General features: G+C 51.5%; 2 protein-coding genes across 8 annotated transcripts in view; both read left to right on the forward strand.

The window, feature by feature from the left end:
• PHC2 (polyhomeotic homolog 2) overlaps positions 1-2772 on the forward strand; it is a 115883-nt gene extending 113111 nt beyond the window's left edge. For all 7 annotated transcript variants that reach the window (XM_019429773.2, XM_019429775.2, XM_019429776.2 and 4 more), the window contains one exon: positions 1376-2772. In XM_019429773.2, the coding sequence (XP_019285318.2) occupies positions 1376-1530 (155 nt within the window). In that variant the 3' untranslated portion in view covers positions 1531-2772. The remainder of the gene's footprint in view (positions 1-1375) is intronic.
• Positions 2773-4763: 1991 nt separating this feature from the next.
• Positions 4764-24271, forward strand: A3GALT2 (alpha 1,3-galactosyltransferase 2). The gene is made up of 5 exons (XM_053897888.1): positions 4764-5684; positions 21427-21510; positions 21690-21779; positions 22061-22198; positions 23004-24271. The coding sequence occupies exons 1-5, from the start codon at positions 5662-5664 to the stop codon at positions 23689-23691; spliced, it is 1023 nt and encodes a 340-aa protein (XP_053753863.1). The 5' UTR covers positions 4764-5661; the 3' UTR covers positions 23692-24271.
• Positions 24272-25580: the final 1309 nt, after the last annotated feature.

Consider the following 25580-nt stretch of genomic DNA (forward strand, 5'->3'; position numbering starts at 1 on the left):
TGCTCCTCATTTTCTATGACTTCTGACCCTTTCGGTTAGAGCAGTGTCTGTGCGAGTACGATTCTCTTAAAATCTTTGTGGGCTTCCTATGCGAGTTGTTGGGGTTCACTCCATTAGACAAAACCCATACCCAAAAATGCTCCAAGGTAAGCCTTCCTCTCTGTCGGCTTCTTCTGAAGCTGGGGGACAGTGCCCCTAACCTCTCAGAAGTTCCGCTGTTGAATGGCGAGGATCCATGAGGCACGCCCATGACATCCTTAGAGAGCCCTCTGAGGCAGCACCTTCATGCTTCCAAGGTCTTAGCGAAAGATTGATCACACCCTCAGTTCCGTCTCTAGCCCGTGTCCCACGTCCTGGCTTTGACCTCTGCCTAGAGACTACCTTGTAGTTTCAGCCTCATTTGCTGTCACAGAGGCTAGCGATTTTCAAACCAGCCAGTCCTAGCTCCTTGATGTGGAACAGTTCTGCCTTTTCCTCGCCTCTCCTCAGTTTCCTGTGCACAGCATCAGACACCAGGCGAAGCCTCTGGCATTCTGCTGGAAGCGTCCTCAGATTGCTCAGTTCGTGAGGCACGTTAAACTCACCGCGTGACCCCCGGCGGCAGGGCGGCCACATTTGCTCCGTTTTTTCCGATTTCCAGGAACAGTTTCTTCACTTTCCTCGAAGCCTCACCCAGTTTCCTCACAGGCCATCAGACTCCCGCCGAGCCTCGAGCCTCTCTGAGTGTCTGAGACGCCTCACTGACTCCTCACGGTCCTTCCAGCTGCCGCCTCCTGGCCATGGAAGCACCCCTCTTCCGGGAACCGAACTTCATTCGTTACCCCAGAGCGTAGTGGCTGCTCCCCCGGGTTCTGTGGGTCGGGGATGCGGCTTAGCTGCACAGCACTGGCCTGGGCTCTTACGAGGCCTCCATCAGGATGGCAGCCAGAGTGCAGTTGTCTGGCTTGGAGCCGAAGGACCGGTTCCAAGGTGCCCCACTCAGGCGGCCTCAGTTCCTGTCCACCTGGGCCTCTTCAGAGTGCTGCTCCAGGGTCCTCACGATACGGTCGCCAGCTTCCTCCAAAATAAAGCAAGGTGGCAGCTGCTGTACCCTTGGTGACCTAGGCCTGGAAATCACACGCGGTCACTCCTGCAGCACCGTGTTGCTCTGCTGGGTCCGCCCAGTCCATTGAGGGGAGGGTCCAGTGAGGACACACGGGTGAATGAGGAGGTGGGACCACTGGGGGAGTCGCTTGGCCTCTGACGGCAGGATGGCCTTCCTCGAGGTGCGGGGCGGCCGGGAGGGTTAGACGAGATCGCACGTCTCCCGCGCAGTGACCGCCAAGCGCGAACGCAGGAGCTCAGGGTGATGCGGTCCTTGGTGGTGTCCCCTCAGGCTGCCAGGAGATAGCAGAGGAGTTCCGCGCCCAGGAGATCGACGGGCAAGCCCTGCTGCTGCTCAAGGAGGACCATCTGATGAGCGCCATGAACATCAAGCTGGGGCCGGCCCTGAAGATCTACGCACGCATCAGCATGCTCAAGGACTCGTAGGGCCGGCCGGAGAGCCAGGGGTCTGGCCCGGGCTCCTCCTCCCGACTGAGCAGAGCCAGGCGGACGTTCCTGAGGGGCCCAGAAACGGGGCCAGTCGGAGGGAAGGGCTCTCCCTGTGGGGCGTGGCTGGTGAGGAGGGCTTGGCACCCCCTCAATGGCTCTCAGGGGCCTTTCTTTCTGTGGGAGGGGCAGAGAGGTAGGTGGCGCAGAAGATGGGGCTTTATGCTTGTAAATATTGATAGCACTGGCTTCCTCCAAAGTCCCAATACTCTAGCCCCGCTCTCTTCCTCTCTTTCTGTCCCCCATTTTCCAGGGGGCGTATGGTCAGGGCTCCCCAACCTGAGTTGGGTTACTTCCAAGGGCAGCCGTCAGGCCTGGATAGAGGCCTCGCGAGCCCTTGCCTGCCTTCCTCCCGCTTCTTTCTCCAGGCCTGGCTAACTCTTCCGTTGCCAGCTTCTCCCCCTTCAGCCCGTTTCTGAAGCAGCCAGGGGCTCTCCCCCTTCACCCTCTGCAGGTGGAGCGAGAGAAGCTGGGCCCGGTTCGGCCACGCCCACTGGCACAGACGCCTTAACGCTGTGTGTGTGACTGGATGACTGTGTAGGAGCCTGGACTGACAGATGGGCCCAGAGCCACCCTCTGGCACCTCCAGGTGTTCTGTAGCAAACAGCCACTTAGTGCTTTGTCCTGGACTCCACTCAGCCTCAGGATGGGGAATAGAAAAGGAGGGCAGCCTCTGTGCAGAGGGTTTTCCTTTCCAGAGTGGGCACGCTGTCTCCGAAGCCCTTCCCACACTGTGAAGTCCCCCCGACTGCCCTGCTGTGCCACGAACAGCATTAAGGGAGCTGCTGTAGGCCGGGCGGGGCCTCCTGGCCTGCCCGCCCGCCCGCCCCAGGAGCCCCTGAGTGGGGGCCCAGAGAACGTCTGAGGGCAGAGAAGAGCCAGGGTGGCGTTGCCGCGAAGAAGGCAGCCTTGGGCCTCCAGTTCCCACACTTGTTTGCCTCTGGAACTTGCTAGCAATTTGAGCTACCTGCGGAGGAGGCAGGGCAGGAAGGGCGAGGGCCTGCCTCTGACTTGCCCTGTCCTCGGAGGCTCCTGGGGGAGGAGCGGGGCTCTCCCTGGGAACAGGGTGAGCACCTTTCTCAGCTTGTTCTATTCCCCACACACACCCCCAGGCAGGGTTGGAAATGAAGGACTTTTTTAACCTTTTGTTTTCATTTTTTAAAAATAAATCTGTAAAATCTGTTTCTTCTGTGCCTTTCTCCACTGGCTCCTTTTCGTCCACAAGGAGAGGGGTGGTTTCCTGGGTTGGGGGAGGGACGGCCTTAACTGGACAGCACGCCCTCCCCGCTTTGCTGGGGCCCGGTCCGTGGTCTGAGGGCGCCCTTCGTCCCATTTCACAGGAGGAAGCTGACACGGCCTCTCTTTCACCCTTGTCCCTTGGAGTGGGAGGGTCCAGAGCCCCTCAGCTCTGAGTCCCCCTCCCCGCTTCCCGCAGGGGAGACGCAGTGCTCTTGGGCCAGGAATAACCTGGAACACCTGGGGCAGAGCCCAGACTTCCATCCCCAGGCACACACCCTCGGTTGTTGCTGCGCAGTGGCTCCGTGTCCGAGAGCCCTTGGGATGGCTTTGGTTCACTCGGCAGTCTCTGAGCAGTTGTGGGATGTTGGAACAGCTAATTATTGGAGGCTTTGTCCTCACGCAAGTGACACCTAAGTCTTGAATGAAGAAGAAAGGGCATTCTCGACGCAGGTGGCTCTGCAAAGGCATGGGGGGGGTGGGGTGCGGATGGTGGGACTCGAGCTGAGCTGGCCGGAGAGGCCCCGGTGTGTGCGGCCAACAGCGGCTCGTGTGGCCCTGTGCCTCCCTGAACCAGGCCTCATGGAGCGCAAAGCAGCCCCTGCCCTGCCCAAATGGAGCTGAAACTCCCTTATGAAACTCCTGCGCCTGACCTCCTGCTCCTTCCAGCCTCTGGGTTTTTCCTTAAGGCAGTGTTTCTGCTTGTTTAAAATGTGGGTTTGAGGCCTGGGCCCCAGCACACTGAATCAGTCTCCAAGGGTGGAGCCTGGGAAGATATGGCATAATAACTTATAGGAGTTTGATACCACCTCTTTGGAAAGCCAGTTAAATTGTAACTACTACCTGGAGGAGAAGGAGAAGCCGACTTATGAGTTTGATTACCCAGAGGCCGGAGCCCCGACTGGAGGGGCGGCTCTGCCAGGGCCAGGCGGGGCGGAACCCAGGGGAAAGCGGGAAGGTGCGGGGAGCCACCCGGTGGAGGAATGCAGGCCCAGCAGGCAGGTGCACTGGGGCCCCATGCGGATCCGGACAAGCCCCTTCACCCCAGACCCCCATTTTCCCTTCTGGGGAAAGTGAAAACCAGGCCTCTCCTGAATTTGTTCTTCATGTGTGGTGAAGGAGGAAGACACTGAAACTCCTCAAAGGGGCCATGGTGAATTCGAGGGCACTGACACAAGCAAATACTGTTGGTTTTGTTCGGGTGACAGGCCCCACCTGTTGTAAGTTGGAAGGGTGCTTCTTTAAATTTTTTTTAAACATGTATTCATTTTTGGGAGACAGAGAGAGACAGAGCCCGAGCCGGGGAGGGTGAGAGAGAGGGAGACACAGAATCAGAAGCAGGCTCCAGGCTCCGAGATGTCATGTCAGCACAGAGCCTGACACGGGGCTCGAACCCACAAACAGTGCGAGTGTGACCTGACCTGAGCTGAAGTAGGAAGCTTAACCGAGCCACCCAGGCAACCCGAAGCTTGCTTCTTTAAATCCATAGGGAGAGCCCCTGCTTGCGAAAGCTCATGGTAGGCCACTTTTACCAAAACCCTACAGCAGTACCTGTTTCCACTAAGGAAAACAAATGCCAAGAGGGTTTTTGTTTTATGAAAAAAGGCAAAAAGTGAAAATAGCCTTTGCTTTGCAGCAAGCTGCCATAGAAGCTCATGCAGTGCTAGGCCCTTCCGGGGACCGGGGACCCGGGGACCGAGCTCCTTCCGGAGACCGTGCTCCTTCCGGGGACCTGGGACGTGTGGCATCTCCGTCCCCACAGCTCTGGGAGCATCTGTGCTTTGTCTCCATTTATTTTGTGTATCCGTTAGCAAGGCGACAGTGTCCTAAGGGAGCAGAAAAGCCCACCATGGGTTACCCTTTGGATCCAGGAATGCTGAAAAAAACTTTCCATATGAAGTAATGATTCAATTAAAACTTCACTTTTATGCCTTTTCTACTGAGGGCAGTTTTCATAAAGAACTCTCTTCTTTCAGATAGGAGGAAAACCTGTATCCGTTCCTGTTTACGCTTTACTCAGAATTTTGAAGACTTTCTTGATCATGAGCCACGGTTTAAAAAAAAAGGTCTCCCGCTCTCATATACATACCTAAATATAGATCTCTGAAACAAAAATTTCATAAAACAATACCTACCTTTATGTGCAATACATTCTAATATTTTCTTTTCAATTCTCTTCCTGTTCATACGTTTAAATCTTGGTCTTGATCCCTGATCCACAAAACTGATTTCTGAGAACTTGCAAACTGCACTTTTAGAAAACCCTGCCCAGTGTAAACTTTCCAAAACCCTTCCCTATCCCTATCTTGTGTGGCTCTTACACTGTGCTGGGTGACCGGTGTATGTACCCCATTTTATTGTGAGTTGTCCAGGGTCACAACCAGGTGACCAGTGCCCTTGAGATCTGGCAGAACAGGATTTTCCCTGGGCAGCAAACACCTTAGCGGGACTCACAGACCATAGTCCTCTCCCAGGGCTCCAAGATGCTGAAGAGAGGCGCAGGGACCCCCCAAGGCAGGTAAGAGAAGTCAGTACAAAATAGCTCAGAGCCTCTGGCCAACCAGAGCCGGCGTGCCTCAGATTCACCTTCTCCCAGGTGATTGGCCCCAAGGGGGTTCCCAGCCCCCACCCCATCCTGGGGCCAGTTTTCCTCCAGCAGGCACCGCCCCCAAGGGAGTTCCCCTCAGGGCAGTCCATCCCTGCTGGCTTCTGTGGGTGTGGTTTCTGACAGATGGCCTGCAGCTGCTTTGTCCCAGTCACCAGGAACTGGTTATTTCTCCCCTGGCTCCAAGCTAGAGGGTTCTTCCTGGCAGGCTGTCCCCACAGCTTCTAGACATGGCTCTCAAGGAGAGACTCAGGTGAGTTGGGGACACTGCCAGCATGTGGGGGAAGATGGGGCAGGACAGCTGAACTGGCAGAAATCCACCCTGGTGGCCAGAACAAGGCAAGGAGGAGGCACAAAGGCTGAGCCATGGAGATCCTGGGCAAAGGAGACTCTGACAGGGGACATCACTCAAGGGGTAGAGATGGTCCATGGGGCAGAGCTGGGCGGGCGCAGACTGCGTCCTGGGAGACCTTGTGGCTCCTGGGGGAGAGTGGGGTTACTCCCCTGGCTTCCCTGAACTCTGAGCCCCCTTGGTGAGCGAGAGAAAGGCCTAGTTCTGCGTCCCCTGCCATAGCCAAGACCTCTCTCTAGTCCCACTGGGACTGACCGTCCGGAGTTGAAATTTGTTCCCACTTCAGAACTAATGCTTGTTCTTTAACCCCTTCTTGAAAGCGAGGAGGTCGGAGAGGTTAGAGCTTGGAGTGGGCTTGAGGGACCACTTTCTGCAGGTGGAGGGGGGGCGGAGGGGGTGCCTTTGAAAATATCTGAGCAAGCCATGTGGAAGAATGGGTCAGGCAGGGGCCCCTGTGGACTAGGGTTCCCAGCTGGGGCATGGGAGGGGGCGGCAGGAGCTGGCAGGTGCCCACCCGGCCCTCACCCGGGGCCACTTGGGGCCCGCTCTGCCTGGCTGCCTTGGCTGAGGTCCAGTGCCCAAGATATGCATCAGCTTGCCCTACCGAGGTTGGGGGTTGGGGTGGGTGCCGGCTAAATGAGTCAAGGTGGTGAAGGCTGAGAGCGGTCCATTCTAGCCTTTTCTCGCCCCTGCAGCGCGGACAGGTGGTGTTTCCCAGAGTGTACCTCTGGGGTAGCATTGCTTCCGGGAGCCAGCTGCAGCCCGCCCTCCCGGAGCTTGGTGGGGCTGGTGTGTGCAAGGGGAGAGAAAGCTTCCTGCAGGAGAGACACTGACCGGGGGGAGGGGAGGCAGGGGGGATGTGAGGTGCCTTGGGGGAATATTAACCCAGCCAGAGACCGTTGGGAGAGGAGCGTTAAGGTTGAGCTGGGGCCAGGTCAAAAGTTGCCCCAAATGCCACGTTCTGGCTTCGGAATCAGACCTAAGTTCAAACTCCGCTCCACCGCTTAACCAGCCGTGTGACCTTGAGCAAGTGATTTAATGTTTCTGAGCCTCTTTCTTCATTTATAAGGTGGAGATAATCATGGCATCTCCTTCAAGGGACCGTGGTCAGACCTCAATGCGATACGGACATAAAACACTCGGCAGGCAGAGTGCCTCAGTAAATGTCTGAAGATATTTGTAGAGTGCAGACTTAACGCTGAAGCAAACAGAGTCTTGAGAAAGGAGTCACAGTTTGGGAAAGAATGAAGACAAGGAACCTATTCATTGCTTCATTTAGTTTACTGAACAAATATTAATACCACCAACCATGAGGCAGGCTCTCAAGTTTGGCCCCAAGAAAACAAAAGGTAATAGAATGGCCCTGCCGCCTGGCGGGGCAGAAGTACAGAGTAGAGTTTGGCAAGTGCTTGAGTAGAGGTTTGCACAGGTGCGGAGGAGCATATGGCAGCAGGTGTTGGAGGGGGAGGTCGAGGAAGGCATCACGAGGAGGAGGCTGGGTGTAGAAGAATTTTCTGGAGCTTGGTGATGGTTGATAGCAAAACAGCAATGTGGGCAAAGATACAGAGTTGAGGAAGACACTAAGTCATGGCAAGTTTAAGGAACTTCACGGAAAGAGATGGGGCAAGTTAGTAGACAGTTACAGGAGTCCAGATGAGAAGCAGGGGTGGGGAAGAAGGAGCCTGGGGCTCTGGTGGGGAGGTGGAAGCAAGAGAATTTGGTGACGAAGGGCTCCGAGGAGCGAGGAAGTGGTCCCACTTGGGTAACTTGGGACCCGTCAGAGAGAACACGTGGACATTACGATTGCATTTACCAGGATGGAGGAGACCTGAGTGGGGAGCAGGTTTCTGAGGAAAATCCAGAGTTCCTTTTTGACTTAAGTTTGAGGCACTTAGGAGACATCCAAGTAGAGAGCCCAGGTGGCACCAGTGCCCCCGGGGGTCCTCTGTCACTGTACCTATGATGCCCAGAACAGTCCCACCAGAGAATCCGGTTCCAGGATGGAACTTGATGAACTACACCACACAGTATTATAAGACTTTTGGTCTTTTTCCTATGCTCCAGGCATAGAACTCCTAAAAACCTTGCAATTTCCTGAGTGATAGGACTATCTGTTGTTATTCACAATGAGTCACATGGTGACTTAGGGTAGGCCCCTCAATTGTCTCAGGATGGGACTAACCACCTGAATGGCCAAGTTGACTACACACTTGGAACTTTCAGCCCCACCCCCGACCTCCAGGGAGGGAAGGCAGAGCTGGAGACTGGCTATAAAAACTCCTGAACAGTAACGTTTAGAAACTTTCCGGGTTGGTGAATGCATTCATATGCTGGGAGGGTGGCCCATTCCAACTCCGCGGGGCCAGAAGCTCCTGACCTCACTCTATGTAGCACTTCCTCTGGGTGTTCATGCGTACCCTTTATAAATAAACCAGTAAAGATAAGTAAAGTGCCTCCCCGAGTTATGTGAGCGGTTCTGTGAGCAACTTATGGAACACGAGGAGGGGCTTGTGGGAACCCCTGAGTTATGGTCAATCAGCCAGAAGTAGGGGTGGCCCAGGATTTGCAACTGGCTTCTGAAGAGGGGGCCGTCTCACAGGACTGCGCCCTTGACCTGTGGGATCTGGCACTAACTCCAGGTAAATAGTATAGAAATGAATCGAATTGTTGGACCCTCACTTGAGGCTGGAGTACTGACTTGGTTGTTGGTGTTGGAAAACACCCCAGAGGGTGACTAGAACGTAAGGGGAAGCTGGACAAGAGGAGTATAAAGAAAGACATTTTCCTCCCTTAGATAACATTAAAAAACAAAATTCATCTGAGTAAATCTGAAGACCTAATTGGGTTTATTTACCGATTCATGAACCAGGCATCATCTCAGCAGATAGAAAGGAGCTCCGAGGGGCCGTACAAAATGGAAGGCTTTTGTACGCAAAAGGGGATGGAGGAAAGGAAGCTTCTAGCTAAAAGTGGACTGTTTCAGGGTACCTGGATGGCTCAGTCAGTTGAACATCCAACTCTTGATTTCGGCTCAGGTCATGGTCTCATGGTGTGTGAGTTTGAGCCCCACGTGGGGCTCTGCGCTGACAGCGGGGAGCCTGCTTGGGATTCACTCTCTGCCCCTCTCTTGCTTGTGCGCACTCATTCTCTCTCTCTCTCTCTCTCTCTCTCTCTCAAAATAAATTTTTAAAAACGCGGGCTGTTTCAGGTAAGGTCACTTTCCTTTGGGGGAACGTGGGGGGTCTATCAGGCAGATAGTCTCACTAGTGCTTACCAGGTAATTCTAGACTGGTTAAAAGTTACATTCCTGGGAGAAGGTGAAGACTGCAATCCCCTTTGGTGCCAAGTCTTGGCTTGCTGACAGGGGGCTTCGTGTGAGTGCCTCCATTTGGGGCCCTGTTGTTTCTTTTTTAACACTTCCACCCCCTTTTGATCAGACTCTCAGTTGAGTTGAGAGACATGTCCAAAGTGTAAAAAGTGCCTCTCTCCCAGCTATCACTCCCAAGTTCTCCCAGTTTTCGCTGATCCTGTGTCACAGGTCATGACCTCAGGATTACATTTGAAGTTGATCATTCTCTTCATTCCCCTGTTTGATGTTCCAGTCCCAGGAGATCATTTGCTTGGTGGTTAGGGGCTTTGAACGTGCATTTAAAGTTTTTGAGAGAGTACAGTGCCCCAGGGTTACTCCTATGATTATCATAAGCAGGATACCTCTCCATATCTAGAGTGCACCAAAGAGCCACGGTCCCCAAGACCCAAATCAATCAAAATCAAATAAGTCAAACAAAGACCCCATTGAAGGAGTCCTCTTTTTAAGCCAAGTGGCCTGCTCAGCAATCTTATGTAACCTTGTTTCAACTTCCCAGAAGTGTTAATCCAGGTGCGGGAGGCGGTGTTGACCACAGCACAGATACCTCCTTGCTCAGCCCAAAGTTAATCAAGGGCTGTCCTATTGTCAAAAACCACCTTGGCCAGAGAGTCTAAGGACTTTCATTGGGCCGCCATTGCTCTAGCACAAAGCCATACTTTGAAAGTTAAGAAGAGTGTGCTGATCACAGCCTCATTTGTATTCACTCCCAACCAGGGAGGTAGACACCTAAGGAAGCAAATCCTGAATCACAAAAGCCTCCTGGTAGGTCCTTTCTAACTTGATGGTGTAAATTTAGGGGAGTTGACCCACAGGGTGCCTTAGTTTGTTGGTGAACAGTTAGGGGCACAGCTAACCCGTTAGGTAAGAGTCATCGCCTGGTTATGCACCAACCATGTAGGCATTCATAGGCCCAAAGGAAGATGAAAACCGCCCCAGACATAGACCCTGTGGGAGTACTGCTCCCGCTAGGGTGGCTCTGTGAATGGAGTCCACCACCATGGACAGAGCAGAGTTTTTGAAAGCTAGCAGTCTGAAAGGTTACCTCCCTTTAGCAATGGCCTGGAGATACAGATGCTGGTGCTCTCTTTCCAGGCCAATGCCAGCATAAAGGAAAGAAAAGAACAAAGGGTTTTACATTAAAGTAGGGGGTCTCCATCTGGCACCTTGGGTGGACGCGGTCTATCTGGCTGTCAGCCAGCTACTTCTCTTCCTCGTCAATTTGATCTGGAAGTCTCCAGCCTCTGCACAGGACCAGATGTCAGGTGGAGCCTTCTTTAGCTGTGCAACGTGTACCCAAGGTTCAAGTCCCTAAAGGTGGCTGCCATCTGGGTAGCGAGGTGGACCTGGTATAGTCCCTTCCAAGGAGATTCAGGGCATTCTCTGTCCTTGTGACTCCCCGTCAGAAGGGTGGGAGAAACTTGGAAGCATCTGTTTGGAGAGTCAGAGCCAGATATTTCAGGAAACTAGAAGAATTCCAGGTCTAGTCCAGTTTACAGGCACTTAACAAAACCTCAAAGACAATACACAGGATTAGAATCTAGTATCTACAAAGGGACAAACATAATTTTTCTCTCTACAGTTACCTCCACTTACCAAATATAATCACAGTAAAACTAATTTGTTTGCATTAAACCGGCTTGATTATATAAGTGCGTTAAGAACAGTGGCTGATTGACCGTACAAGTCCTTAAGACTGCTTTGTTGGAACTTTTCATAAGGAATTTCAGACTGAACTTTTAAGTCTTTGAGATAGGGAGCCAAGCCAAGGGCTCCACAGTAGATTTTACCTAAAATACCTACAGTTTGGGTGAATTCGTATCCATCAAAACCTCGGTAATATAACCAATGCTTCCCAAGGTGTCTTATTACAAGGAGAACCAGATTCACAGAGAACGTATGCAAATAACTAGCTATATTGCCATGAAAAAAAAAAAAAAAACAATAGTTTCTAAATTCTGGAGGGATCAGGTCGGAGAAAAAGTAAATGTTTCATCTTTGTTTACAAAGGTACACACTTTACTGAATTGCTGTAAGTCATGTAGCCTTGTCAGATAAAAGGTTTCCTTAAATACAGAAAAACAAAACATTAAGGAACCAGAAACACTTCAGACAAAAAGTCAGAATAAGTTACAAGCATCCTTCCCGCTCGTTCTGTCCCGTGTAATCAATACTTGTTCTGCTTGAATCAGTTTTCCTATTTGTTCTGGAGATTTTTACCCATTTCAGTTTTATGATCTTAAAGTTATAAGAAACCTGTACTGAATCTCCTTAAAGCCGAAGCACTTTTGCAAAAGCATCAGAGTGAAACATACCATCTGGGAATGACAAAAGGCTCAAAAATGGCCATTGCTAAATAGCATTGAGAAGGGAATTTGATTATTTCTGTAACATACAACATTTTAAGATAATAGCCAGGATTGTGGCTGATAGCATGACACCAGGACATACCAGATTTCCAGGAGTTTCACATAATTTCTGGAACACTTGCATACCTGCGCAAATACAACATAAGGAAGGCTTCAAATTACTTATTTGACAATGCTCCCCATGTAATTTAACATGTCAAATAAGCTACATCAGTTTGGCCTCTCTCTTTTTATAAGGAGAGAGAACAATTCTTTTATAGTTTTCCACAGATCCTGTGGAAAATCTCAAAGTTCCTTCCAGGTCAAAAAGACTTCCTTCAGCATTATATTATAGGGGGAGGAGGAAAAAGTTGGTAAAAGGTCTTAAAAATACTTGAGCAAATAAGATCACAGGTTACTGGGGAGCATTAACTTGGTTATCTATTTAACCATGACAATTAGAGACTCTAAACAAATACAGAGAGTTAAGTTGTAAAACAAAAAAGAGCTCTTTGCCCTTATAATAGGGAAGGCTTGGTTCTCTTAAGCAATCAAAGATCTGATAGGAAACACAAGAAATTATTTTGACAGGCCACAAAAATCTTTGTTCTCTAGGCAGATTACTTAAAGGTAAAGAGAAAGCTCTGCAATCTCTTAACAATATCTTATCTTTCTTTTTTTTAAAATATCTTTCTTAGACCAACAGTCTAAGAGAAAGGATCCCAAGCAGGCTCTGTGATGACAGCACGGAGCCCAACGCAGGGCTTGAACCCAGAGATCGTGACCTGAGCCAAAATCAAGAGTCAGACACTTAAGCGACTGAGCCACCCAGGCGCCCCCGATTTTTTAAACTTCTGTCCACTCCAATCTTAGCCATCTTGACCACACATAAAATCCTTTTCCCAAGATTCCTTCTCAACAGACCATCTGCAACCTTCTTTTTTACCAGATTTTGTCCTGTTTTTCCTCTTTCCCATTCTGAATAACCAGCCTTACTTTTAGGACAAAATAACTTTCTTTTCCCTCAACAAAAATGCAGTTCCATTCCTCATATCTTCTCTTACCGAAAATGTGCATCCTACTTTCCTTTCATACAGAGAACTTTTTTTATTAATTTCTAGTAGTTTTATTTTCCTTCTGTTAAGAGTTAGAGTTGACCACGGGTGCCTGGGTGGCCTAGTCAGTTAAGTGTCCGACTCTTTTTTTTTTTTTAAGTTTTTTATTTATTTTGAGAGAGAGCGAGAGAGCAGGGGATGGACAGAGAGAATCCCAAGCAGACTTCAAGCTGTCTACACGGAGCCCAATGCAGGGCTTTAAACTCACAAACCAGGAGATCATGACCTGAGCTGAAATCAAGAGTCAGATGCTTAACCAACTGAGCCACCCTGGAGTCCCAAATTTCTGATTCTTGATTTCGGCTCAGGTCATGATCTCACAGTTTGAGTTCGAGCCCCGCGTTGGGCTCTGTGCTGATAGTGTGGACTCTGCTTAAGATTCTCTCTCTCCCTCTCTCACTGCCCCTCCCTCACTCTTTTGCTCTCTCTCTCTGTCTCTCTCTCTCTCTCAAAAATAAACATTAAAAAAATTACAATTGACCCTCAAACAACATGGCTTTGAACTACATGGGTCCATTTATAATGGATTTTTTCTCAATACGGTACAGTATTGTAAATATTTTCTCATCCTTATGATTTTTGAAATAACAATTTTTTCCTCTAGCTTCCTTTAAGAACACAATATATGACACATATAACCTACAAAATATGTGTTAACCTCAGTAAGGCTTCCTGTCAACAGTAGGCTATTAGTAGTTAAGTTTGAGGGGGTGTCAAAGATTATATGCAGATTTTTTTAACATTTATTCCTTTTTTGAGAGACAGTGTGAGCAGGGGAAGGACAGAGAGGGAGACACAGAATCTGAAGCAGGCTCCAGGCTCTGAGCTGTCAGCACAGAGCCCAACCTGGGGCTTGAACTCACAAACTGAGATCATGACCTGAGCGGAAGTCGGAGGCTTAACCCACTGAGCCACCCAGGCAACCCAATTATATCCAGATTTTTACTGCAAGCGAGGGTCAGCACCCCTAATCCCCACATTGTTCGGGAGTCCATTGTATGTACTTTGCTGGAGTTTACATTTCAAGGAGATAGCCCACACCGGAAGAGGAGAGTCCCTAGAGAAGACCAGGTAGAACATTTACACCTCAAAGGCACAGGGAAAGACTGCGAAACCCTCCAGGGACGCTTGTTCCCCAAGGTCAGAATTTTTACAGTACCTACATGCCTTTTACAATGAATAAGGGTCAGGTTAATTGTTACAAAGAATGAGTGGACTTTGAATGGTCTCGAGAGCTGCATTTCTGGTCTTGCAAATATTTGTGGGATAAGGACAGTTGCCTCTAACTCCTCTGAGAATTGTGTTGCATCCTGAAGGACTTCCAGGGGCTGACACACCCATGCACCTACGTTGGAACGTTTTTCTTTCCCTCTGAGTACATTCAGCTTAAAGGAGAAGGTCTAAAAGAATTCCTATCTGGCTTGAAATATCAGCTCCCAGTTTGGCCAAGTTTATGACCAGAGTGTTATTACCTCCTTTCAAATATCTTGTCAGGTTTCAGTCGGGACAAACAGTAAATATTTCTGGCAGTAGAAAACGATCCTGCAAACCCAAGAGGCACCCTCAAAGAAGGTGCAAAAGATATTATCTTCACAAGATCTAGAGCCCTTCCCAAAGATCAAGAACAATGGCCTAGATTTGGAAAGGGAGGGACAACGTGCAAACTTACTTTTTTTTTCTTTCTACCAAATACTAAAGAGATCCAGGAGAGCTGACTCTGGTAAGAATATTCTCAGCTTCAGGTGGCTTCTTCCAGTCTTTCCCAGGATCCCACTTGCAAGCCCTGAGCGAGGTTTAAAGTAGAGATTGTAGGGGCACCCGGGTGGCTCAGTAGGTTAAGCATCCAACTTTGGCTCAGGTTGTGATCTCCCAGTTCAAGCCCCACATCAGGCTCCTTGCTGACAGTGTGGAGCCTCCTTGGGATTCTCTCTCTCTCTCTCTCTCTCTCAAAAGAAATAAACTTTAAAAAGATAGCGATTGTAGCTCCAGTATCTACAAAATATCTACCAATATCTACCAAAATTAGTTTTAATTTTATTTTTTAATATTTTTCATGTTTGTTTGCTTTTGAGAAAGCGAGGGAGAGAACATGAGTAGGGAAGGGGCAGAGAAAGAGGAACACAGAATCTGAAGCAGGCTCCAGCCTCTGAGCTGTCAACACAGAGCCCGACACGGGGTTCAAACCCATGGACTGGGAGATCAGGACCTGAGCTGAAGTCTTAAATAAGTGATCTCCTCTAAATGGAATGTTCTCTGGGGCACCTGGGTGGCTCGGTTGAGTGTCCCAACTTTTGATTTTAGCTCAGGTCATGATCCATCCCAGGGTCGTGGGATCAAGCCCTGTGCTTGAGGTTCTCTCTCTCCCTCTGCCCCTCTCCCCCTTGCTCACATGTGCCCTTTCTAAAAATAAAGAAAAATTAAAAAATAAACAAATAAATAAGTGGAATGTTCTCCATAATGGCAGTTGTAGTTCTAGGTTGCTTGAGTAAGATTTTTGCCATTTTGTAGGTATCTGTAGCTTTCAGCACTGCAGTTCTTAGACACAGAATAAGTCAACAGACTGGAAGATGGTGTGCTCAACTCTTGTAATTTAAAAAAAATTTTTTTCGTGAACATTTATTTATTTATTTTTGAGAGAGAGAGCAAGAGAGCACGAACGTTGTGGGGGAGGGGCAGAGAAAGAGGGAGATACAGAATCCGAAGCAGGCTCCAGGCTCCAGGCTCCGAGCTGTCGCTGTCAGGCACAGAGGGGCTTGAACTCACAAACCGCGAGATCGGGACCTGAGTTGAAGTCGGACGCTTAACTGACTGAGCCACCCAGGCGCCCCTCAACTCTTGTAATTTAAGAATCCCATTAGTAGTAGTAGTTATTCTTTTTGAGCCAAGCCTTTGGGTGTCTCAGAACCAAACTAATACTTAGAAGAGATGTGCTGCTGGATTGGGAATTGTGTGACGCTTTACGGTGTACCTCGTTGCATGGAGGTTTTCTTGAGGTTGGCAGGTGACCTACTGCGAATCTTCGCCTAACCTAACAGGAAATTTTGGGTTAAGTGGCAAGTGTTCTAACAGGTTTTAAATGTTTGACCCACGCCCACCAATTTGGGCAGCTTTTGAGATTCCCATTAGCAATAGCCTTTACCTGATGGACATAACAGAGACCAACAGTGACCAAAGAAATGGGACTGTGGGCACCAGCGGTAACCTGTGGACTGGCCAACAAAGGGCCTGTGTGCTCCCCCCAGCAACTCCCAGTGTGGAAATGGGGCCTGGGGGGAGGGCTGAATCACAGACCCCGGAGAACTGAGTCCAAACAGATGGGGACTGGAGCTGCCACCGGCAGTTCCCAATGTGGAATCTGGGGACAGAAGGGAAGGTCTGGGGTTTCCAAGAAAATGGGGGTAATTCACACTAAACCAAGGACTAGGGGCTTGGGTTCTGGGTGGAACTGTCTGTTAGCTCAAGCTGACCAGCCCCAGACTGGAAAGCCAATTGGATCAGGAGGCTGATGCAAAGTATGTGAGCTCAGAACCAAGGGGACCATAACCCTCAGAAACAGCGAGAAAGAGAATGCAAAGGGTTCGAGGTACCACGCCTGTGTTCCTCGTTGTCCCCAGAGCCTCCAGAAGTCTCCTTTGTTCCCGTCACCGCCAGCAAATCTGTTAAACAAAATTCAGTGGAGTAAATGTGAAGGTCTTAATCGGCTTTATGTAACGATTCATGAATCGGGCGGCATCTCATCTCGGCAGATACAAAGGAGCTCTGAGGGGGCTGTAGAAATGCTTTTCTAGGCAGAAGAGGTGGGAGGAAAGGCAGTTTCTAACAAAGAGTGGACTGCTTCGAGCAAGGTCACTTTCTTTTAGGGGAAAGTGGGGGTCCATCAGGCAAGTATTCTCACTAGTGCTGACCGGGTAATTCCAGACTGGTTAAAGGTACATTTCTGGGAGAAGGTGAAACTGCATTTAGCGACTCCATTTGGGGCCTATTGTTTCTTTAACAAAGACAAAAGTAACACCTGCTCATTGTACAGCGGAACATGAGAGAAGTATACCCAGCAGAAATCCCCTCTTCCCTCTAATTTCAGCCCCCCAGTAACTGGTGCATCTCCTTCAGAATCCGTGCGTCTAGTAGCCACCAGCCCTACGTAGCTACCAAGCACTTGAAATGTGGTTCATTCCAATTGAAATGTGCTATAAATCTAAAATATATACTGGATTTAGTACTTAGACTTAGTATGAGACAAGAATATAAAGTATCTCCACCACTTTCATATTGATTATATGTCAAAAGGATATTTTGGACACAGTGGGTTAAATTAAAATGTTATTAAAATTAATTTCAGCCCTTTTCACAGTTTTTTATGTGGCTACTAGAAAATTTTAATTTATATATCTGGCTCATGTTGTACTTCTTTGGTTTCTTTTTTTTTTTTTTTTTTTACTTTTTTAAATGTTTATATTTATTTTGAGAGAGAAAGAGAGAGCATGTACGAGCAAAGGCAGGGCAGGGAGACAGGGAAAGAGAGAGAGAATCCCAAGCAGGCTCTGTGAATGCTAGCACAGCCGGATGCGGGGCTCAAACTCACCAACCATGAGATCATGACCTGAGCCGAAATCAAGAGTCGAACCCAGGCACCCTTCATATTGTACTTCTATTGGATAATGCTTTTCTAGATCTTTCCCGACAAGTTTATGAAAGACCATGGGTAGGCATGTCTGTAAATGGGGGCTTTCCCCTCATAGAAGTGAGATCAGCCTCTATACACAGTCCTGTTATTTCCTTTTCCACTTAACACATCGGGACCTCTTTTCCAGAATGTACATAGAAATCCACCTCATCCTTTTCACGGGTCCTGTTGCTTTCCACGGTATAGGTGTGCATAATTCACGAATCCAATTCGCCACTGATCAACACTGGGGTTTCCGAGACATCCATTCACTCTTTCAAACAAAGCTATGAGACCATCCTTGGTCTACCCACCGTGAGTCTCCATTTCTAGAGGCGGGAAAGCCGGGTCAGGCGAGAGCACTTCGAATGTGACCGCCAAGGAGTCAGATTCTGAAGGCTTCTTGGACAGGGCTGCGAGGTTTAGACTTTATCTTGCAGGCAGTAGGAAGGCTTAAAACTTGTTTGGTTTGATTTTGTTTTTCTAAATTGCTAACTGTGTATCTTTCCTGCATTAAAAAGCCAATATAAGCACATTTTAAAAACTTGAAAAAATAAAGGGAGAAAAAAGCCCTACTATAACTTATTGCATAGATACTGAAGTTTTCCTTTTTAGTCTTATTTTCTGGTGCATGTTTTAATTCCTGCTAAATTATCATCATACTGCTCAGGGGCACCTGGGTGGCTCAGTCGGTTAAGCGTCCAAATTTGGCTCAGGTCACGATCTCATGGGCCGTGAGTTCAAACCCCTCATCGGCTTCTGTGCTGACAGCTCAGAGCCTGGAGCCTGCTTCGGATTTTATGTCTCCCTCTCTCTGCCCCTCCCCTGCTCACACTCTGTCTCTCTCTCTCTCTCAAAAATCAACATTTTTAAAAATTTAAAAATAAATAACAATAATCATACTGCCCATTGATTTTAGAACCTGCTTTTTTCATTTACGGTTTCTGCATAAGCATTTTTCCACGTGACCACGGAGTCGTCAGAAAAAGGTTATTTAGTCGGTGGGCTGGCTGTTAGGGCCTTTTCAGCAGCCCGCGGAATGAATGCCTTCTCCCTGGTGCTTCCAGTCAGGATCCAACCAAGCCCAAGTGCCCCTCATATAAAGGAAACACACACTCCTCCACCAATCCCAGCCTCTCAGCCCCATCCGGTCGCCCCCATCCTCCTCCTTCCTTCCAGCCACACTTCTGGAGAGTCAACCCACGCCCCTGCCTCCACCACTGCACCTCCACTTACTCCTCCACCCACCCCACCAGTCAGGCACTGTCTCCTTTCCCAGCAACCCTGGCCGGGTCCCTTTAACCTTGACCAAGTCCTGCCTGCCCCCTTGACAGCCCTCCACCACCCCACCACCAACGCCCGGGTTCACGAGGGCTAGCAGTAGCCCGGAACTGCCTTCCTGCCTCCAGCCACGCTCCCTCACCCCTCAGGGTCCAGGCTCAACTGTTTAGCTGCAGTACTTTTTTTCAAATAAAAATCTGCATCGGTCCCTGGAGGAAGTATCTTTCAGGGCTCTCTATGGTCCTCCAGATGAAGCCCAGCCCCTTAGCCTGGAATGCAGGGTGATCTGGCCCTGGCTTACCTTCGGCCTCACCTGTCCCCGCTCCCCACCTGCACTCCACCCTGCAGAGTGACCCGTAGTGCCATGCGCACCCCACATTTTCTCTCCCCTCTCACTTCTGTACATTGTTGTTTTCTTCTCATAGACCTCCCTTCCCCGCTGCTGCCTTCTTTGCCCGGATAACTTCTAATCATTAGAAGCCACCTCCTCCAGGAAGCCTCCCCAACTTCCTCCCCATCTGTCAAGGTTCAGTTGCCACCCTCCAGTTTGCCCTCCTAGCATCTTGTATTTCTACTGATGACAGCCTTTACTGTGCTGTGTTCCATTCATCTGTTTGAGGTCTGTCATCTGACCCATTTCCTCTCTTCCTGGCCATCCACATCTTCCTGATTCCATTCCCTGAAGATAAGGTCTGTGCCTCGCTCACCTCTGAATCCTTGACCTAGCAAGTGCATGATTCTGAGCTTGTGCCCAAGAAATATAGGGTGGAGGCATGCATAAGCAGAAACTAGTGAACATCTTGATGGATAAACTTTTTGCATCCTGAAGATGATCTCTGAGCAGACTCTCAGAAGTTGGGGTGATTGGATTAAAGGGTAGGAACAGTGAAAGCTTCAATCCCTATAGCTAAGTAGCTTTCCAAAAAGATCTAGCAATCTTCACTCCCACCAGCAACTGTAAGAGTGCCTGTCTCACTGTATACTTGAAGCATGGCTAGTTTTTGTTGTTTTGTTTGTTTTTTTTTTAAAGCTCATTTTATAGGTAAAACATGTCACCCTGTTCTAATTTGTATGTCTTTGGTTACTAGTGAGGGTGAACATTTCCCCATAGATTTGCCTTCTAAATGTATTTCTTCTTGGATGTTTGGTCACGTGATGTGGACACTGTGAAAGCAGGTGGGAATTTTATAGGATGACTTTGGGGGTTGTGTAGGAAGGGGCTGGAAGTTGATGCTTCAATGGTCCTGGTGGGGGATGTGCAGGCAGGATCACTGTGGGTCCAGGAGTACCACAGGGGCCCGGGGGGTGGGGGAGGACATCCAGGAGGCGAAGTCAACCCACCCTGGGGACTGACAGCAGATGACGGGGGCGGGGGGTGAGACAGAGGAAGGGGTTGGGGTGCAGTCAGGTTCCTGGCTTGGCCAACTGAACAGAAGGAGGTACCATGTGCTGAGAAGGTGCACAGGTGGACACAGGCACACAGACACCACTACAAGACCCCTCTCCTATCTACTAGCTACGTCTGATGAGGAACAGCCAAGTCGGGTCGCTGAGAAGGCAGGGAGGCAGGAGCGTCTGATCCGGCAGGCTTGAGAGAGACCAGGGGAGCCAGACTTTGGAAGGATTTGTAGGGCAGAGAGTGGAGTTGGGAGGTTGTCCGGGGATCATGAGGGTCTGTTCAGGAATAATGACAATTGCAACTGAGCTAGAACTGTGTGCAAGGCCTTGCTCTAACTGCTTAGTGTGTATCAACTCACTAGCCATCTCAGCCCTCCGAGGGAAGTATTCTTATCATCCACATTTTATAGATGAGGAGACTGTAGTGCAGAAGTCCAGAACCTTGCCCAAGGCCAGACAACTTACAAATGGTGGACTGGGATTGGAACCTGGGAGTCTGGCCCCAGTGTCCGTGCTCCTCACCAGGCAGTTCCAGCCTTTCGGGAGACATGGGCACACAGGAGGGGTGGGGGATACTGGATGAGATCTCCCAGAGGATCTCGACTTTGGGGGCCCTTCCTGGATGACCCCCAACCGTGGCCACACGCCAAAGCCGACCTCCTCCGAGCAGGAATGGGGCTTCTGAGCTCTGCTGGACGTACCCAGCCCAGTGGCTGGAGCCACTGTAGACACGTGGCCCCTGACCACAGCCCACCCCCCACGCAGCCCCTCAACTCATCAGTGTCAGGCAGTTCTCAACTCCCAGTCACCAAGCCACAAACTTCCTTGCATCCCCTCCCAGTCTCTTCTCCTGTCCAAGGCCAGTCCTGCCCCCTACCCAGGCTAAGCACCCCAACCTCTAATATTATCGTCCTCCAAACCTGCCCAAGGTCATGTCCCATTGCACTGCTGGGAAAAGCAAAAGATTATGTATCCAAATATTCATCAAAAGGGGCCTGGTCAGGTAAATGATGCTCTATCCAATAAATGGTATATTGGGCAGCTGGGGAAAAGGGGGGCAAGCACTTCAAGTATTCAGAGGGGATAACCGCAAAGATAATGGTCAGTGGAGGCAGTGGAAAACGCAAGATGCAGAGTGGCATATCTACTGTGCTACCACCGATCGGGGGAGGGGAGGAGGGAGGACTTGCCACCATATTTATATTTGCCTGCATACGCACAGATCACCTCTGGAAGGAGGCACAAGAAAAGAGTAGTGCTGGCTCCCCTCCATGCAGAGCAACTGGCTGGATGGGACCAGGAAAGACTTTGCACTATATATACTCTTTTGTACCTCTGAATACCTGTACCATGTGAAAAGAATATATTTGTATCCAAAAATAAATAACCTGCAACATTAAAATTACATAAGCAATTTCTCATGTGTATGTGTATGTATAAATGAGTTGCTAATGCCCTCCCCACCACCCAGGACCTGGAAGAGACTCTTCTGGTTGCTGATCCTATTTGCACTTGGCCTCTTAGGGCTGTACCTGTATGGGCTCCCTGTAATCAGGTACAACTCCCTTCCCCCAGCCCTCAACGTGGGAACCAGCAGGGTCGGGGCCTCTTCTAAGTGCCTCCTTGAGGGATGGTGGGCGATGGCTATCTTGGCTGCACACTTGTCCTTGTGGGCTCCCCCTCCTTGTAAAGTGCAAAGAGAGAGGGCCCCTCACTGCTGCCCCCACCCCGCAGGCATCTGGAAGTCCTCATCCCCATGGGTGTCTGCCCTTCTGCCAGAATGGCCCTGCTGAGAGACAACTTCACGGGTCTCTTGCATCCCTGGTAAGGAGCTAACACCCACATGCCCTAGAGAGCTCTGCCTTCCGTGTCCCTGCCCTCCACACATCCCTCACCCTGGCAGGGCCAGGTACGCCTCCCAGGGGCCCCATCAGGTCACACATCTCCCAATCCTCTGTGTTGGATCTAGGCTAGGGACTTCTAGGGGCGGGGGCTGGGTGGGACCCATTTGTGGGGCCCTAGGGTACGGCACTGGGGAGGTGGCGGTGACAATGCACCAGACCAGTGGATGAATGGACCTATCTCTCCATCCCTGTCCCGGCCAGGGCCCGGCCTGAAGTCCTGACCTGTACCTCCTGGGGGGCCCCCATTATTTGGGATGGCACCTTCGACCCAGCTGTGGCCCAGCGGGAGGCTCTGCAGCAGAACCTCACCATTGGTCTGACTGTCTTTGCTGTAGGCAGGTAAGGCCTGGGGAGGGGAGCGGTGCTGTCCAGGCAGGGAGTGGAAGGGGTGTGCATGGGCCGCAGGATGGGGCACAGGGTTCTCCCCGGCCGCAGGATCCCAAAGCGAAGAGGGAAGCAGACAGCACCTCTTGTCCCAGCCTCCAGGGGAGCAGGCAGGACCACCCTTTCCCTTTCCCTCCTCCCTAGACACCGGCACCATGGAGCCCACCCAGCACAAGCCCCTACCCAGGGACCATCCTGACCATCTGCGTGAGGAACTGTCACAACCTCAGTGATGACAACAACGGCTGTTATTACAGCTTAAGATTCTGTGGGCAGGAACTCCCGAAGGGCTCCCCGCTGCTCCCCCATGTCTGGGCCTCCCCTGGGATGGCCGACTGCTGAACACCGGTGCGGCACCTGTCTTCACGATGCTGTCCGTGAGGCTGTCTGGGCTTCCTCACGTCGCCGCGGCATCACGGGTCCAGGCCTTCGTAAGCTTTAAGCTTCGAAGGCTCAGAGCCCTAACGAGGCAAAGGCTAACGCTGTCGGCCGTCCCAGGGCCAGCACGGCCCCTCTGCCGCGGGACCCTGTTGATCCAGGCGGGCGCTGGGAGCCCACGGTCAAGGCAGGGAACCCAGGGCTGCGAAGGCGAGCGATCTGCAAGCCTCTGCGCCCGCCTTGAAAGCTGCTGCGGCTGGAGGGTTGCGGAGCTCCGGAGCCTGTGGCTGCAGGGAGCCGGGAGCCCGAGCCCGAGCGCGGCCGGGGGCCGAGGAAGGCGCCGCGCTCGGGCTGACCCGCCCCGCCCCACCCCGCCCGGCAGGTACCTGGAGAAGTACCTGGCGCGCTTCCTGGAGACGGCCGAGCAGCACTTCATGGTGGGCCAGCGCGTGGTGTACTACGTGTTCACCGAGCGCCCGGACGCCGTGCCCCGCGTGGCGCTGGCCCCGGGCCGCCTCCTGCGCGTGGAGCGCGTGGCCCGCGAGCGGCGCTGGCAGGACGTGTCCATGCAGCGCATGCACACGCTGCACGAGGCGCTGGGCGGGCGGCTGGGCCGCGAGGCGCGCTTCGTGTTCTGCATGGACGTGGACCAGTACTTCCACGGCGCCTTCGGGCCCGAGGCGCTGTCCGAGTCGGTGGCGCAGCTGCACTCCTGGCACTACCGCTGGCCGCGGTGGCTGCTGCCCTACGAGCGCGACGCGCGCTCGGCCGCCGCGCTGGCGCCGGGCGAGGGCGACTTCTACTACCACGCGGCCGTGTTCGGGGGCAGCGTGGCGGCGCTGCGCGGGCTGACGGCGCACTGCGCGCAGGGCCAGCGGCGGGACCGCGAGCTCGGCCTGGAGGCGCGCTGGCACGACGAGAGCCACCTCAACAAGTTCTTCTGGCTGCACAAGCCCGCCAAGGTGCTGTCGCCCGAGTTCTGCTGGAGCCCCGACATCGGCTCGAGGGCCGAGATCCGGCGGCCGCGCCTGCTCTGGGCGCCCAAGGAGTACGCCCTGCTGCGCGACTAGTCCCCGACCCCCCTCCGGCCCGGGAAGGGGGGCCCCTGAAGCCGTCGGGGCGCCCCGGAGGGCAGCGAGAGCTTGGATCGAAACAGCCCTGCCCGCCTGGCCGTGGGATCGTAGCGGTGGGAGGAGGAGGCCCTGGCCTTTGGGGAGCTAGCTGTTCTACAGGAGGGAAAGGTCCCTTTCCTCCACTTTCAACAGCCACCGAGGAAGCACCGCGACAGTAGCGCGCCTCCAAGCTGCCCTTCACCTCTAACCTTACTGGATTCGGCTGATGCCTCCTGCAAAGCTGTTTTAGCCCTTCCCGCCCCCCCCCCAAAGCCAGCCCCCAACCCCCTTTTTGATAAGGAGACTGAAGCACAAAAAGGGAACGTAAGTGCCTAAGGCACAGAGAAGCTGTGAGTCTGTCTGGGCGGCAGCTGGAGAGCCAGGACTGGCTCTCACTCCAAAGAGAGTAGTTTCTGGGTGAACAGGAGAAAGCTGCTGTCACAGAAAGAAACATCTGAGTCCTTGGCTTTGCTCCCCCTGCCCTCAAGCAACTTTGTACGTATTTAAGTAATATTATAATAAAATTATTCCAAAGGTATCCTTATGGCCCTCTCTCCTGGACGGTGTCCACAAAAAGGACATTTCCTTGATGCGGGGCCCATAGTCTGGGCCTGGTAAGTTTCCTTACTCGTGGCTGCTATCTAGACTTTTCATCCCCGGGTGGGGGGCTGCGGGGGGGAGTGGGAAACACAGGCTCTGAACGGCAGGTGAAATCATCAGGCCCTGCAGGAAAGGTGGTTACGGGGCCAAGGAGACAGGGAAGGTAGCAGCTTGGAAGCCCCTGCGCTGTCGTCTGACACTTGGGGAAACTGAGGCCCTGGGAGGGTGGGATTTCACTCCAGGTCTCCCGAATCCAGTATGCAGTGTTCTCACAGACTTTGCATTTTTATGAGCCTCCACTGTTCCCAGGAAGGACAGCAGTTCCAGCGTAAATCCGTCCTGATGGTTTTCACAATCTGATCATTTTTACAAGTGGGTTCCACTTATTGATGATGTGACATAAGAGATCTCTCCCCTCTCAAACGCAGTTCAAAGCTCCCCACTGCCTCCCACCCAAACTGGATTAGCAAAACCCAGAAGGCGTTTTGGACTCTGGTTTAGATAAGCACAGGCCAGCTGTACCTTAGAACAGGTTATTGCTTGATGGCTCTGAGCTGGCACATTCCTTCCTCTCCCTTACCCTGCAGCATTCCCCGAGGGCCACCCACACCCACCTTCACACACACCCCGTGGCCATGAGAGGCCTGAGCACCAGCCAGTAAGATCTGCTTCTCTTCTAACTCTGCGCGTGACTGTGGACAAGTTCCTCACCTTGCTGAGCCTCGGTTTCCTCAGATTTGTAAAGCGGGGGTGCCCATCACCCTCCTTGCGGAGGTTGTCGTGATGCTGCAGAAAATGTGACTCGCCTTCTCCCCGTCCTTGCCTGTCCCTTCTCCACCAAGTTCATGGAGTCAAAGGCTTTGCCAAAAGAACAGCCATTTCCTGTTTTAAATGATGGCTGGGTCAGGGGTTTCCAGGTGCTGGACAGGGACAGCTTCGCACTGTAGGTAGAGACCTTCCGGAGGACGGGGAAGAGTCAAGGAAGATGCAGTGTGGAACAGACAACCTCTTGGGAGTGTCTCCCTCCTTTGTCTTACCCAGAGGCCCATGGGGGGACATTAGAGGGACTTGGGGCAGAAGCAGGAATAACAAGGGCGGATAAGCTTCTTCTGCGGCCTCTTCCATCGGTGTCACTGTCAGTCAGCACTGTCCTCAGCACCGAGGCCGGGGCCCTCAGAGACAGTGGAAGCTCCTGAGAGCTTCCAAGTGAGGAGGTAAAAAGCTGCCAGTCCTCCCAGTCCTCGGAG

This window comes from Panthera pardus, unplaced genomic scaffold (assembly GCF_024362965.1).
Source record: "Panthera pardus isolate Hobbes unplaced genomic scaffold, ASM2436296v1 HiC_scaffold_11, whole genome shotgun sequence".
In the NCBI taxonomy this organism is placed as follows: Eukaryota; Metazoa; Chordata; class Mammalia; order Carnivora; family Felidae; genus Panthera; species Panthera pardus.